The sequence below is a fragment of the Anomaloglossus baeobatrachus genome, chromosome 12 (genome assembly GCF_048569485.1).
Source record: "Anomaloglossus baeobatrachus isolate aAnoBae1 chromosome 12, aAnoBae1.hap1, whole genome shotgun sequence".
Classification (NCBI taxonomy): Eukaryota; Metazoa; Chordata; class Amphibia; order Anura; family Aromobatidae; genus Anomaloglossus; species Anomaloglossus baeobatrachus.
Genome location: NC_134364.1, coordinates 62,471,172 through 62,486,397, shown reverse-complemented (window position 1 = coordinate 62,486,397; position 15,226 = coordinate 62,471,172). Strand labels below are relative to the sequence as shown.

Genomic DNA, 15,226 nt, shown 5'->3' with positions numbered 1-15,226 from the left:
AAAGGACCAGAGACGTTCAAATTCTTGGAGGTCTCAGTCACGCCCAAAAAGACCAGCCGGAGGAACCGTTGCCAAAACGACGTCCTCCTGACTTGCGGTCTCCGATGCCCACACCCGCGGTCGGTGGGAGGCTGTCCCACTTTGGCGACATTTGGCTAGCAAATGTCAAAGACCGTTGGGTGGGAGATATTCTATCTCACGGGTACAGGATAGAGTTCGGTTCTCGTCCGCCAACTCGTTTCTTCAGAACTTCTCCACCACCAGACCGAGCCGATGCTCTGTTGCAGGCGGTGGCCGCTCTAAAGGCGGAAGGAGTGGTGACCTCCGTCCCTCTTCAGGAACAGGGTCACGGTTTTTACTCCAATCTGTTTGTGGTCCCAAAAAAGGACGGATCGTATCGTCCCGTCCTGGATCTGAAGTTGCTCAACAGACACGTAAAAGTCAGGAGGTTCCGGATGGAATCCCTACGCTCCGTCATAGCCTCAATGTCTCAGGGAGATTTTCTAGCATCAATAGACATCAAAGATGCGTATCTCCACGTGCCGATTGCACCAGAGCATCAGCGTTTCCTACGTTTCGTCATACACGACGAGCACCTACAGTTCGTAGCGTTACCCTTCGGTCTGGCAACAGCCCCCCGGGTCTTCACCAAAGTCATGGCAGCAGTAGTAGCTGTTCTGCACTCGCAGGGTCACTCGGTCATCCCGTACCTAGACGACCTGCTTATAAAGGCATCCTCTCAAGAAGCATGCCAACACAGTCTGAAGGTGGCGCTAGACACTCTCCAGACTTTCGGGTGGATTATCAACTTTCCAAAGTCTCATCTAACCCCGACCCAATCTCTGACTTATCTTGGCATGGAGTTTCATACTCTATCAGCGATAGTGAGGCTTCCACTGGACAAGCAGTGCTCGCTACGGACTGGAGTGCAATCTCTCCTTCAGAGCCAGTCGCACTCACTGAGGCGCCTCATGCATTTCCTAGGAAAGATGGTAGCAGCAATGGAGGCAGTCCCGTTCGCGCAGTTTCATCTGCGCCCTCTCCAATGGGACATTCTGCGCCAATGGGATGGGAAATCGACGTCCCTCGACAGGACTGTCTCCCTCTCTCAGACTGCCAAGGACTCTCTACGTTGGTGGCTTCTCCCCAACTCATTGTCACAGGGAAAGTCGTTCCTTCCCCCGTCCTGGGCAGTGGTCACGACAGATGCGAGCCTATCAGGGTGGGGAGCGGTGTTTCTCCACCACAGGGCTCAGGGGACGTGGACTCAGGAAGAGTCCACCTTGCAGATCAATGTTCTGGAAATCAGAGCAATCTATCTTGCCCTGCGAGCCTTCCAACAATGGCTGGAAGGCAAGCAGATTCGGATTCAGTCGGACAATTCCACGGCGGTGGCGTACATCAACCACCAAGGGGGAACACGCAGTCGCCAAGCTTTTCAAGAAGTCCAGCGGATTTTGACGTGGGTGGAAAGCAGAGCGTCCACCATATCTGCAGTTCACATCCCAGGCGTGGAAAACTGGGAAGCAGACTTTCTCAGTCGCCAGGGCATGGACGCAGGAGAATGGTCCCTTCACCCGGACGTGTTTCAACAGATCTGTTGCCGCTGGGGGTCGCCGGACGTCGATCTGATGGCGTCACGGCACAACAACAAGGTCCCAGTTTTCATGGCACGGTCTCACGATCACCGAGCGCTGGCGGCAGACGCCTTGGTTCAGGATTGGTCGCAATTCCGACTCCCCTATGTGTTCCCACCTCTAGCATTGTTACCCAGAGTTCTCCGGAAAATCAAGTCCGACTGCCAGCGAGCCATACTCGTCGCTCCAAATTGGCCAAGAAGGTCGTGGTACCCGGATCTGTGGCATCTCACGGTAGGCCAACCGTGGGCACTACCAGACCGTCCAGATCTGCTGTCTCAAGGGCCGTTTTTCCATCTGAATTCTGCGGCCCTGAACCTGACTGTGTGGCCATTGAGTCCTGGATCCTAGCGGCCTCAGGTTTATCTCAGGGAGTTGTTGCCACAATGAGACAGGCTAGAAAACCATCCTCAGCTAAGATCTATCACAGGACGTGGAAGATATTCTTAGCGTGGTGCTTGGCTCAAGGGTTTTCTCCCTGGCCATTTGCATTGCCAATTTTTCTTTCCTTCCTGCAGTCTGGGTTGGAAAAAGGTTTGTCCCTTAGCTCGCTTAAGGGTCAAGTCTCCGCGTTATCCGTATTCTTTCAGAAGCGCTTGGCACAGCTTTCTAAAGTACGCACGTTTCTCCAAGGAGTTTGTCATATCGTTCCTCCTTACAGACGGCCATTGGAACCCTGGGATCTGAACAAGGTTCTCCTTGCTCTTCAAAAGCCGCCTTTCGAGCCTTTGAAAGAGGTTCCCCTTTCTCGGCTTTCACAAAAGGTAGTTTTTCTTGTAGCGGTCACGTCTCTTCGAAGAGTGTCCGAGCTGGCGGCGTTATCTTGCAAATCTCCCTTCCTGGTATTTCACCAAGACAAGGTAGTACTGCGTCCAATTCCAGAGTTTTCTCCCAAGGTGGTTTCTTCCTTTCATCTCAATCAGGATATCACTTTGCCATCTTTGTGTCCGCATCCAGTTCACCAATTTGAAAAGGGTTTACATCTGTTGGACCTGGTGAGAGCACTCAGGATTTACATTTCTCGCACGGCGCCTCTACGCCGTTCGGATGCGCTCTTTGTCCTAGTCGCTGGTCAGCATAAGGGATCGCAAGCTTCCAAATCCACCCTGGCGCGGTGGATCAAGGAACCAATTCTTCACACATACCGTTCTGCTGGGCTTCAGATTCCATCTGGACTGAAGGCCCATTCTACCAGAGCCGTTGGTGCGTCCTGGGCGTTGAGGCATCAGGCTACGGCTCAGCAAGTGTGCCAGGCGGCTACCTGGTCGAGTCTGCACACGTTTACCAAACACTATCAAGTGCATACCTACGCTTCGGCAGACGCCAGCCTAGGTAGACAGGTCCTTCAGGCGGCGGTGGCCCACCTGTAGGAAGAGGCTGTATGACAGCCCGTTCATGTGGTATCTTTTTACCCACCCAGGGACTGCTTTTGGACGTCCCACTGTCTGGGTCTCCCAATTAGGAGCGAAAAAGAAGAAGGGAATTTTGTTTACTTACCGTAAATTCCTTTTCTTCTAGCTCCAATTGGGAGACCCAGCACCCGCCCTATCTGTTTTTAGGGTTTCGTTTTTTCGGGTGCACATGTTGTTCACGTTGTTTCTTAAGTTCTCCGATCTAGTTATCGGATTGAATTTGTTTTTGAAACTGTTATTGGCTTTCCTCCTTCTTGCTTTGGTACTAAAACTGAGGAATCTGTACTCCTACGGGAGGGTGTATAGCCAGAAGGGGAGGGGCCTTACACTTTTAAGTGTAGTTCTTTGTGCGGCCTCCAGAGGCAGTAGCTATACACCCACTGTCTGGGTCTCCCAATTGGAGCTAGAAGAAAAGGAATTTACGGTAAGTAAACAAAATTCCCTTCTTCCTCATCCTCACTTTGCATCCCAAGGCCAATCAGACTCTCCAGCCCTTACATTGACCCTTCAGTTTCACTCATTTCATCCATTTTCATCTCCTGGGTATTCCTGCCTTCAGGAAAAGTCAGGTGTGACAGGAAAGGGAAAGAAATGTCTTTTAGACCAGCTCCATCCAGGAGGTCATGCAAGCATCAAAGTTGAGTGCCAGCATCCATTGCTCAGTTTTTTCTCCACATTCTCCACATGACTGAGCGCTCCCACTTACGGAACCTCTCTGGGTGGACGGTCGTCTACTATTTGTTGCGGTATGCATGGCTCTTGGTAGTTGAATAGGTCTGAGTCAGGGAGGTGGTCTCTTCTGTCTACAAATGAGTTCTCCTCCCTTGGTCCCACTTTTTTGAGTTCGGCACACCAATGAACACCTCATTGGTTCCCGTGGTTTTCAAGGTAATCTCTTTTCGCTGCCAATCAGGTGTCATCTTCACAGTCCTGTCTTAAGAGCACTTTTAAGGCTTTTATTCAAACCAAACCTTTTTGTGGTCCCAAAGAAGGATGGCTCCGTCTGACCCATCCTGGATCTCAAACACCTGAACAAGCGTGTCTGCCTGGGGCATTTCAGAATGGAGTCTCTTCACTACGCGATTGCCTCGATGGGACCAGCACAGTTCCTGTGTTCGGTGAATATCCCAGATGTGTACCTTCACATTCCCATCTTACCAAGTGCACCAGAGATTCCTTGTCTTCTTCTTTTCAGTTCACAGCTCTTCACTTTGGCCTTGCCACGGCACCAAGAGTTTTCAAGCGGCGGTCATGGCCATCCTCTGAGCCAGGGGTAGTCATCCCTTACCTGGACAACCTTTTGATCAAGGCTTCCTTTTTTCAAGTCTGTTCAGAGTCTCCAAATCACTCAACACCCAAATCCACCTCGGCAGGATCACTAACAGATCGAAGTCGTGTCTGATCCTGGGCCAGCATCTGATTTTTCCAGGAATGCTGTTCGATACAGCAGAAGAAAAGGTTTTGCCCATTTTACAAGGGACCTGCTCTCTCAGCCTATTTCAACCACGATCGCTTTGGTTCTGCATGAGCATTTTGAGGAAGATGGTAACCACAATGGAAGAGGTCCCATTTGCACAGTTTCACACCTGTCCTCTTCAGCTTGCTTTCCAGTCTTGATTGAACAAGACTACGTCATCTTTAAACAGTCATCCTCCTTCCTCCATGGGTCACAGTCCCTAAGCTGGTCTTTGTACTCTTTATTATTTTCCAAAGGAATTTGGCCTCCCGCTCTCAGATCAGGACCTTCAGAGTTTGTCGCTCACACTGAGCCCCCTGTAATATCTGCTGTTGACCCATGGAATCTGTTTGGTTCTGGATGTTGTTCAGGGTTTCTCCTTTGAACACGTTTGGGGAAATTTCTCTCCCTTTGCACTCTGAGGCTATGTGCGCACGTTGCGTACAAGCCCTGCAGAAATTTCTGCAGCGATCTGAAGAGCACACGTGCGCTTCAAATCGCTGCAGAAAATGTCCGTAGAAGAAAAAAAAAAGCCGATTCCATGCGCTCTGCCTGCAGCTCCTGCCATAGACAGAGCAGGAGCTGCCGGCAAAGCGCATGGAAGAAGTGACATGTCACTTCTTGAACGCAGCGCTTCGGGCAGCAGCCGAAGCGCTGCGCTCTTAAGACGCCACGTGCGCACGGCCCCTGCACAATCTCCATAGATTATGCAGGGGACGCAGGACGCATGCAGTTACGCTGCGCTACAAAGCGCAGCGTAACTGCATGAATTGCGCACATGTGCGCACATAGCCTTAGAAGGTTGTCATCTTGGTGGCGATCACCTCCATCAGGGGAGTTTCAGAACTTGCAGTTTTATCTCGTTGTTCTCCATCAGGACAAGGTGGTTTTACGCCCTGTGCCATTATTTGTTCCTAAGGTGGTTTCTGCTCTCCACCTTAACAAGGATGCCCACCTTCCTTCGTTTTGCCCGTTTCCTACTCCGCCTCTTTGCACTATCTGGCTGCATCTTTTGGTTTCCTTCTGTGTTCTCCCACCCCAGGAGCTGCTTTAGGATGTCCCATGGTGTAATGATCCACCAATGAAGGCTTGGAGTAAAGAAGATTTTGGGTACTTAGATTTTATGGTAAGTACCCAAAATCTTCTTTACTCCAAGCCTTCATTGGTGGACACAGCACCCACACTTGTGTTGGTTTACCTACTTCACCTTTTCCTTTTTTTATTTTTCATTTTTTTTTTTTTTTTTTTGTCTTGATTATGGTCTTGCCTTACTGATGCTTCTACTGCTTTTTCACTAACTGATCAGCTGGGTTCCAGTTGGTCAATGTAACTTGTAGAGTTTTTTTTTTTTTTTTTTTTGTTTTGTTACTGGCACCACATACACTCATGGTTTCCCGCCATGTCCCCTAATGAAGACTTAGAGATTTTATGGTGTGTACCCAAAATCTTATTGTGCTCTGATTTTAATGATCTTGTGTCCCGCGATGTAATTTATTCCACACGCATATGAATACGTGACAAATGTGCTTCTCTCCTGCCCTCATTAATTCCTTCTTTTCTCACATCTTGGCCTGAATTGATTTTTTTTCAATGTTCTGCCCTCGTCTTCAGAGACACTTTGTGCTTTGTGATTGTGTGGAGATCGCTGCCTGTGTATATTAAAAGGCGTCTTTACAATTTTGCAGGTTGCAGCCACCCTTAATAACCTCGCTGTACTCTACGGGAAACGGGGGAAGTACAAGGAAGCTGAACCTTTATGCAAGAGGGCCTTGGAGATCCGGGAAAAGGTAAGCCATGAGAGGCTAACTGCGGGGGGCATCGCTTATGTGCCGGGGGAAGGGGGGGGGCGGCCGCCTCGCTTGTGTGCCGGGGGAAGGGGGGGGGCGGCCACCTCGCTTGTGTGGCGGGGGAAGGGGAGGGGGCCGCCTCGCTTGTGTGGCGGGGGAAGGGGAGGGGGCCGCCTCGCTTGTGTGGCGGGGGAAGGGGAGGGGGCCGCCTCGCTTGTGTGGCGGGGGAAGGGGAGGGGGCTGCCTCGCTTGTGTGGCGGGGGGGGGGGTGCACATTGTAACCGGTAGGTTCAGCTGCTTTTATGTATGGCCAGCTCTCTAATTTAATGGGCAGCATTCAAATGTGAGAACTCAACACGATGTTTTTTTTGTTTTTTGGTTTAAAAAAATAAAAATTGTGCTAACTAGCTCAGTACCTACTGCAAACTCCTTTAAAATGCAGCGGTCAATCTCGACAGCAGCATCTAAAATGTGCAACTGGGAGGCGCACCATTCCACACTCTCATTGCCAAAACCCACCCACTAGCACCGCAGTCTTACCAACTGCTCTCTTTTAGACGGACAGAGGGAGGTTAGCAGCCTCCAAGCTCTGGCGAGGTCGGGGACTTTATATGGGGCAATAGCATATTGTGAATAGTTGTTGATGACCGTTCTAGGTACTGGGCAAAGACCACCCAGACGTAGCGAAGCAACTGAACAACCTGGCGCTCCTGTGTCAGAACCAAGGGAAATATGAAGAAGTGGAGTATTACTACCAGAGAGCGCTGGAGATCTACCAAACCAAACTGGGACCAGACGATCCAAATGTGGCGAAAACTAAGAACAACCTGGTAAGTTTATGGGCGCGCTGACCTGCGTGTTCTGCGTCGTGACGAAGCACTGAAATCCTTGTCCCTTGTTTCCAGGCTTCTTGTTATCTGAAGCAAGGCAAGTTTAAGCAGGCCGAGACTTTATACAAGGAGATCCTAACCCGAGCACACGAAAGGGAGTTTGGATCTGTTGACGGTAAGGATTGTGCTCTGAAACCACAAAGTTATTGGCTTTATACCTTGTAAGGGTCTTGCCGCTTTTGTCATCTGGTCTTTAATGTTTTACTCTTGATTTTTATTTGATTTGCAGATGAAAATAAACCGATCTGGATGCACGCTGAAGAAAGAGAAAAATTCAAAGTAAGGTTTACCAAAAAAATCTCGCTGCATTATCCAAGCTGTGGTTCTGGCCCATACATATAGCCGCACAGCTTATATTGTGTAAGAAAAGTATACATACATTACAGCTTGGGATCACAAATCTTTCTTGGAGGTAAAACCTTTTACAGGGAGGGAAATGTTTTACCTCACAAGCAGAATCAGCTGTGAAACCAATCCACAGTTTTTAGTTGAGGTGATACTGATTCAATGCTGTAATGTCTGTATACTCTTTGGCATCCTCCCCGGCCCAAGAGCTGTACTAATCAGACCATGTCCCTGTATAGCCAGACACTGCCATTACACAGTACACAGCAGGGACACATATAAGATTATCTCAGCCCAGGAACATTCTTATTAAACCCATCCAGTTGTGGAAATGCTTATTATTCCCCGATTTTATTAATTAAAATCAACATTTAAAATGAAGTTTGTTAATGGTAAAACCCCTTAACGACCCACGACGACATGGATAGTGTGCGGTTAATCCCCGCTCCCTGCCATGGGCAGGCCGCGGTGATCCACGCACATATCAGCTGTTTTCAACAGCTGCCATGTGTGCCTGCTAGTCGCGGGTGGAATTGCTTCCACCCGCGACTATTCACCCCTTACATCTCGCTGCCAAAATCTGGCAGCGAGATGTATATGCGCACCGCCATTATTCTGATTCCCCCCACCCCCCCCCCCCCCATTGGAAGTCACGTGACATTATCATGTGATTTCCGGTGGTTGCTATGGTAGCACAGGGTCATGTGATGACGCCTGTAGCTAACATGAGTCATTTACTTTCAATACCGGAATACTGCCGGCATTGAAAGTAAAGCAGCATATCTGCAGATCTTAGCTCTGTAGCTGTGATCTGGAGATATGGCAGAGCGATCGGATTGCTGATCCATATAGCCCCCTAGGGGGACTAGTAAAATAAAAAAAAAAGCTAAAAAAAAAATATAAAACAACCCTAAGTTCAAATCACCCCCCTTTCCAGCCCATTGAAAATTAAAGGGTTAAAAAAATACACATATATATTTGGTATTGCCGTGTTCAGAAATGCCCGATCTATCAAAATATAAAATCAATTAATCTGATCAGTAAACGGCGTAGCGGCAAAATTCCAAACTCCAAAATTACGTTTTTTTTGGTTGCCGCAAGTTTTGCGCAAAACGCAATAACAGGCGATCAAAAGGTAGCATCTGCGCAAAATGGTACCCTTTAGAAACGTCAGCTCGAGACGCAAAAAATAAGTCATCACTGAGCCATAGATCCCAAAAAATGAGAACGCTATGGGTTTCGGAAAATGGCGCAAAACGTGCTCCACTTTTATTGGACAAACTTCTGATATTTTTTTTTTTTTTAACCCCTTAGATACAAGTTAACCCTTTTCCTGTTTGGTGTCTACAAACTCGCACCGACCTGAGGCATCACAATGACACATCAGTTTTACCATATAGTGAACACTGTGAATAAAATATCCCAAAAACGATTGCGTGATCACACTATTTTTGCAATTTTTCTGAATTTGGAATTTTTTTGCCATTTTCCAGTACACTATATGGTGAAACTTATGGTTCCATTTAAAAGTACAACTCGTCCCGCAAAAAACGAGCCCTCATATGGCAAGATTGACAAAAATAAAAGTTACGGCGCTCAGAAGAGAGGAAGGGGAAACCCCCCCGGGGGGCTTAAGTGGTTAAGGAAGTGGAATCTATATTATAGGGATAATTTTTATACGTGCCAAGTTCCCCCCTATATGACCTTTATAAGTGGCTTCAATTGAGTTTTGGGATGACTGACTCCCTTTTTAATGTCAGATGGGAGGAGAGTATGTCTGGAAGAAAAGTCATAAGATTTCTGATCACTTCTTTTCCTACTGCTAGTGTGAACAGTGCTCTATGCAAGCCACCAGTGTGCAGTTTTACCATCCAGCCATCACCTCCTCCATATTTGGAAGTGAGTGTGAATGGCTCCACCTGCACCTGTGTTGCCTCCACCTAGTGGGGGTTTAGCTGTATCCTGCTGGAGTAGTAGTAGTCTTTTGGCCTGAGCAATATACAGCTGCAATTCCATCTTGCTGTAAGTAATGACACTTCTTTTCCTTTGCAGCTGGTGGTAACACTATACGTCATATACCTTTTTATTTCAGAGCTGGGAATATTACGACATAAAAGTGCTCTATGATTAATATATAACTCCGAATGTGTTTTGTTTCTTAGGGGAAACAGAAGGATGGCACGTTCGGAGAGTACGGAGGCTGGTACAAAGCATGCAAGGTTGACAGGTAAGAGTATCACATGGAGGATTCTGGAGTTAAAGGGAATCCGTCACTAGGATCAACCCTCCTAAGCCGCCTATATGGGCATGTAGGTCATAGGAAGCTGAATAAAATTATACTTTCTTTGTCGCTCCATTGGGAGACCCAGACAATTGGGTGTATAGCTTCTGCCTCCGGAGGCCACACAAAGTACTACACTTTAAAAAGTGTAACCCCTCCCCTCTGCCTATACACCCTCCCGTGGACCACGGGCTCCTCAGTTTTTATGCTTTGTGTGGAAGGAGGCACACATCCACTCATGAATTCTCAGACTTTTTATGTCGGTTGGAAGAAAAGAGGACCCCCACGGGGTCCCCGGCATCTTCCCTTCTCACCCCACTATGTCGGCGGTGTTGTTAAGGTTGAGGTACCCATTGCGGGTACAGAGGCTGGAGCCACATTCCGTCTCCTTCACTATCCCTTAGCGGCTCTGGGAGAAGTGGGATCCTGAGCGGTCTTCCATTTGCTGGGACCGTGCTCCATCCGCAGCCCCTGAGGGAACCTGCCGGACCGGAGCCTCTTCAACCCCAGGGACCGGGCCCTGCAACTTAAAGGTACTCTGTATCCCTGTCGGGGATCGTACAGAGAGCGCACCTTCTTCCCGGGAGCCGCGGTACTTTTAAAACTGAGGAGGCCGGTGGACTTCCGCTCCGACCGTGCCTGCTTGTCGGGCGCGGCCTCAAATTTAGTCCCCGGCTTCACCGCGGCCTAGTCGCAAAAATCCCTCCCCCGGGCCTGCCTGTCAGGGGTAAGGGCGGGTTCTCCGGCATGACGTCGGATGTTAGGGCTGGAGCATCCTGCATGTCTTCCTCCCCCCTCACTGACCACTGTGGGGACCCCAGATTCCCGCTCTTGGCTGGCGCCGCCCTCGGCTCCACTCCTCCCCTGAGAGCTCCGGCGGCCATTTTCTGGCATTCTGCCGGTGGATGCTTCTCAGTGAAGAGCTCAGCAGCTCCGGGGGATCCAAGGCAGGGAATCTGGAGGACACACTCCGCTCGTTAGCGGTCGGTAAGCCACACCGGTCACCCGGTGCTGGCCCCCCTGGGGTGCCGGTATAGATAGATAGATAGATAGATAGATATAATTATATCTCTGTTCGGTCAGTCCGTATACCTTGGTCCCTATATACCCTCAGTTGGTCACTCTCCTAGGAGACAACAGCATGTCGTCCACAAGGAGCAAAACTAAGGCACAGGTTTTTTTCGTGGCCTGTACCTCTTGTGGGGCTATGTTGCCTGCGGGATCCACGTACCCTCACTGTGAGCAGTGTTCGACTCCTGCCACGCTTGCTCAGCCGGAGCCTCAAGCACTGGTGGGCCCCTCGGCTCAGGTAGACCCCCCTGCTCCCCCTGAACATGCAGGGACAGAGTCACAGGGGTTGGCCTTTTTTGCTGAGAAACTCTCTCAGTCCCTTTCTCAATCCATGGCACAGTCTTTGTCCAAATGGTCTGCTAGGCTCCTGGAGGCATTGCAATCCAGACCGGACCCTTCACAGGCCCCGGTTCCTGTTAGCTTGTCTCCTCCAGGCCCCTCTCGGTCCGCGCCGCAGCGCGCTCCCAGGTTGGCCCCTAGGTCTCAGGCGGAGGACTCCTGCCCGGACCGCAGTCCCAGACCGGCAAAGCGGTCTCGCTGGGACTCTTCCCCGTCTTCCTCACGCTGCTCGGAGGACTCTCAGGAAGACGAGGCGGATGTGGGAGCTCAGGGCTCTGACCCTGACTTCGCCCTTAACCTTGATACACCTGAGGGGGATGCCTTAGTAAATGATCTTATCTCATCCATCAACCAGGTGTTGGATCTCTCACCCCCGCCTCCTCCTGTGGAGGAGTCGGCTTCTCAGCAGGAGAAACACCAGTTTCGGTTCCCCAAGCGTACGCGAAATACGTTTTTTGATCACTCTAACTTCAGAGACGCTGTCCAGAAGCCCAGGGCGGTCCCGGACAAGCGCTTTGCTAAACGGCATACTCACACGCGTTATCCCTTTCCATCTGAAGTTGTTAAGGGCTGGTCTCACTCTCCCAAGGTGGATCCCCCAGTCTCCAAATTGGCTGCTAGATCCGTTGTGTCTGTTGCAGATGGCTCATCCCTGAAGTGTGCCACTGAGACAGATAGAGCTCTTGGTGAAGTCCATCTATGAGGCCACGGGCGCGTCTTTTGCCCCGGCCTTTGCAGCCGTGTGGGCTCTCCAAGCGATCTCGGCTTGTCTGTCTGAGATTAATGCTGTCACACGGAATTCTGCTCCGCATGTTTCGTCTTTGACTTCCCAGGCATCTGCCTTTTCGTCCTACGCCATGAACGCCGTCCTGGACTCCGCTAGCCGAACGGCTGTAGCATCCGCTAACTCCGTGGCAGTCCGCAGGGCCATGTGGCTGCGCGAATGGAAAGCAGACTCTGCTTCCAAAAGGTTCTTAACTGGTCTGCCTTTTTCTGGCGACCGTTTATTTGGCGAACGATTGGATGAGATTATTAAGGAATCCAAGGGAAAGGAATCCTCCTTACCCCAGTCCAGACCTAAGAAGCCTCCGCAACGAAAAATACAATCAAGGTTTCGGTCCTTTCGTCCCTCCGCCAAGCCACAATCCTCCTCGTCCAACAGGCCGGAGAAAGGCCAGAGGAACTCCTATGCGTGGCGGTCCAAGTCACGGCCCCAAAAGGCCGCAGGAGGCACTGCCTCAAAGACGGCCTCCTCATGACTCTCAGCCTCCCCTAGCCGCATCCTCGGTCGGTGGCAGGCTCTCCCGCTTTGGAGACGCCTGGTGGCCACATGTTCAAGACCGATGGGTGAGAGACATTCTGTCTCAGGGTTACAGGATAGAGTTCAGCTCACGTCCTGCGGCTCGTTTCTTCAGAACCTCCCCGCCCCCCCGCTCAGGCCGATGCACTTTTTCAGGCAGTGGACGCTCTGAAGTCAGAAGGTGTTGTGATCCCCTTTCCCCCTCAGGAACGTGGTCGCGGCTTTTACTCCAACTTGTTCGTAGTGCCCAAAAAGGACGGGTCATTCCGTCCCGTTCTGGACCTCAAGCTACTCAACAGACATGTGAGAACCAGACGGTTTCGGATGGAATCTCTCCGTTCAGTCATCGCCTCGTTGTCACAAGGAGACTTCCTGGCATCGATCGACATCAAGGATGCTTTTCTCCATGTGCCGATCGCACCTGAACATCGTTTCCTGCGTTTCGCCATCGGGGACGAACACCTCCAGTTCGTCGCATTGCCCTTCGGCCTGGCGACAGCCCCACGGGTTTTCACCAAAGTCATGGCATCCGTCGTGGCGGTCCTACACTCTCAGGGCCACTCGGTGATCCCCTACTTGGACGATCTCCTAGTCAGGGCCCCTTCTCAGGTGGCGTGTCAACAAAGCCTTACCGTCGCTCTGGCGACTCTCCAGCAGTTCGGGTGGATCATCAACTTCCCGAAATCCAAGTTGACACCAACCCAATCACTGACTTACCTTGGGATGGAGTTTCACACACAGCCAGCGGTAGTCAAGCTACCGCGGGACAAACAGCTTTCTCTGCAGGCAGGGGTGCAATCACTTCTTCGGAGTCAATCACACCCCTTAAGGCGCCTCATGCACTTCCTGGGGAAGATGGTGGCAGCTATGGAGGCAGTACCGTTTGCACAATTTCATCTACGGCCACTCCAATGGGATATTCTCCGCAAATGGGACAAGAGTGCGGCTTCCCTCGACAAGAACGTCTCTTTCCCTCGCGACCAAAACATCACTTCAGTGGTGGCTCCTACCCACATCTCTGTCGGGAGGAAGATCATTCCTACCCCCAACCTGGGCTGTGGTCACCACGGACGCGAGCCTGTCAGGTTGGGGAGCGGTTTTTCTCCACCACAGGGCTCAAGGAACCTGGACTCCGATAGAATCGTCCCTTCAGATCAATATTCTGGAGATAAGGGCAGTATATCTAGCCCTATTGGCTTTCCATCGGTGGCTGGAGGGCAGGCAGATCCGAATCCAGTCGGACAACGCCACTGCCGTCGCCTACATCAATCACCAAGGCGGCACTCGCAGTCGTCTGGCCTTCCAGGAAGTCCGGCGGATTCTGCAGTGGGTGGAAGACATAGGCTCCACCATCTCCGCAGTTCACATCCCGGGCGTAGAAAACTGGGAAGCAGATTTTCTCAGTCGTCAGGGCATGGACGCGGGGGAATGGTCTCTTCACCCAGACGTGTTTCGGGAGATCTGTCGCCGCTGGGGAACGCCGGACGTCGATCTCATGGCGTCATGGCACGGTCTCAGGATCACAGAGCTCTGGCGGCGGACGCGTTAGTGCAGGATTGGTCGCAGTTCCGACTGCCGTATGTGTTTCCCCCTCTGGCGATGCTGCCCAGAGTACTACGCAAGATCAGGTCCGACTGCCGTTGCGCCATTCTCGTCGCTCCAGACTGGCCGAGGCGGTCGTGGTATCCGGATCTGTGGCATCTCACGGTGGGTCAACCGTGGGCACTTCCAGACCGCCCAGACTTGCTGTCACAAGGTCCGTTTTTCCATCTGAATTCTGTGGCCCTCAACCTGACTGTGTGGCCATTGAGTCCTGGCTCCTAGCGTCTTCACCATGAGACTGGCCAGGAAGCCAACGTCCGCCAAGATCTATTATAGGTCTTGGCAAATCTTCCTATCCTGGTGCACTGCTAACGGTTTTTCTCCATGGCCGTTTGCCTTACCCACATTCCTTTCATTCCTTCAATCTGGAGTGGACAAGGGTTTGTCCCTCGGCTCTATCAAGGGCCAAGTGTCAGCGCTCTCCGTGTTTTTTCAAAAGCGTCTAGCCAGGCTTCAGCAGGTCCGCAGGTCCGCACGTTCCTGCAGGGGGTCTGCCACATAGTCCCACCTTACAAACGTCCGTTGGAACCTTGGGTCCTTAACAGGGTCCTGACGGCTCTTCAAAAGCCGCCTTTTGAGCCGCTGCGGGATGTCTCTCTCTCCCGTCTTTCGCAGAAGGTGGCCTTCCTAGTGGCAGTCACATCTCTTCGGAGAGTGTCTGAGCTTGCAGCGCTGTCATGCAAAGCTCCCTTCCTGGTTTTTCACCAGGATAAGGTGGTTCTCCGTCCTGTCCCGGAATTTCTCCCTAAGGTGGTATCCCCTTTTCATCTAAATCAGGATATCTCTTTGCCTTCCTTTTGCCCTAATCCAATTCACCAGTGTGAAAAGGATTTGCACTCTTTGGATCTAGTGAGAGCACTCCGGTTCTACGTGTCTCGCACGGCGCCCCTGCGCCGTTCAGATGAGCTTTTTGTCCTTGTCGCTGGCCAGCGTAAGGGCTCTCAGGCCTCCAAGTCAACCTTGGCTCGGTGGATCAAGGAACCGATTCTCGAGGCCTACCGTTCTTCTGGGCTTCCACTTCCTTCAGGGTTGAAAGCCCATTCTACCAGAGCCGTGGGTGCGTCCTGGGCATTGCGGCACCGGGCGACGGCTCAGCAGGTGTGTCA

General features: G+C 51.2%; 1 protein-coding gene across 7 annotated transcripts in view; it reads left to right on the top strand.

Moving 5' to 3' along the window:
- The window catches only part of KLC1 (kinesin light chain 1), a 97,429-nt gene that overhangs the window by 38,186 nt on the left and 44,017 nt on the right, over positions 1–15,226 (top strand). For all 7 annotated transcript variants that reach the window (XM_075329563.1, XM_075329561.1, XM_075329562.1 and 4 more), the window contains exons 7-11: positions 6,191–6,292; positions 6,949–7,122; positions 7,198–7,297; positions 7,412–7,461; positions 9,690–9,754. In XM_075329563.1, coding sequence (XP_075185678.1) covers positions 6,191–6,292; positions 6,949–7,122; positions 7,198–7,297; positions 7,412–7,461; positions 9,690–9,754 — 491 coding nt within the window. The remainder of the gene's footprint in view (positions 1–6,190; positions 6,293–6,948; positions 7,123–7,197; positions 7,298–7,411; positions 7,462–9,689; positions 9,755–15,226) is intronic.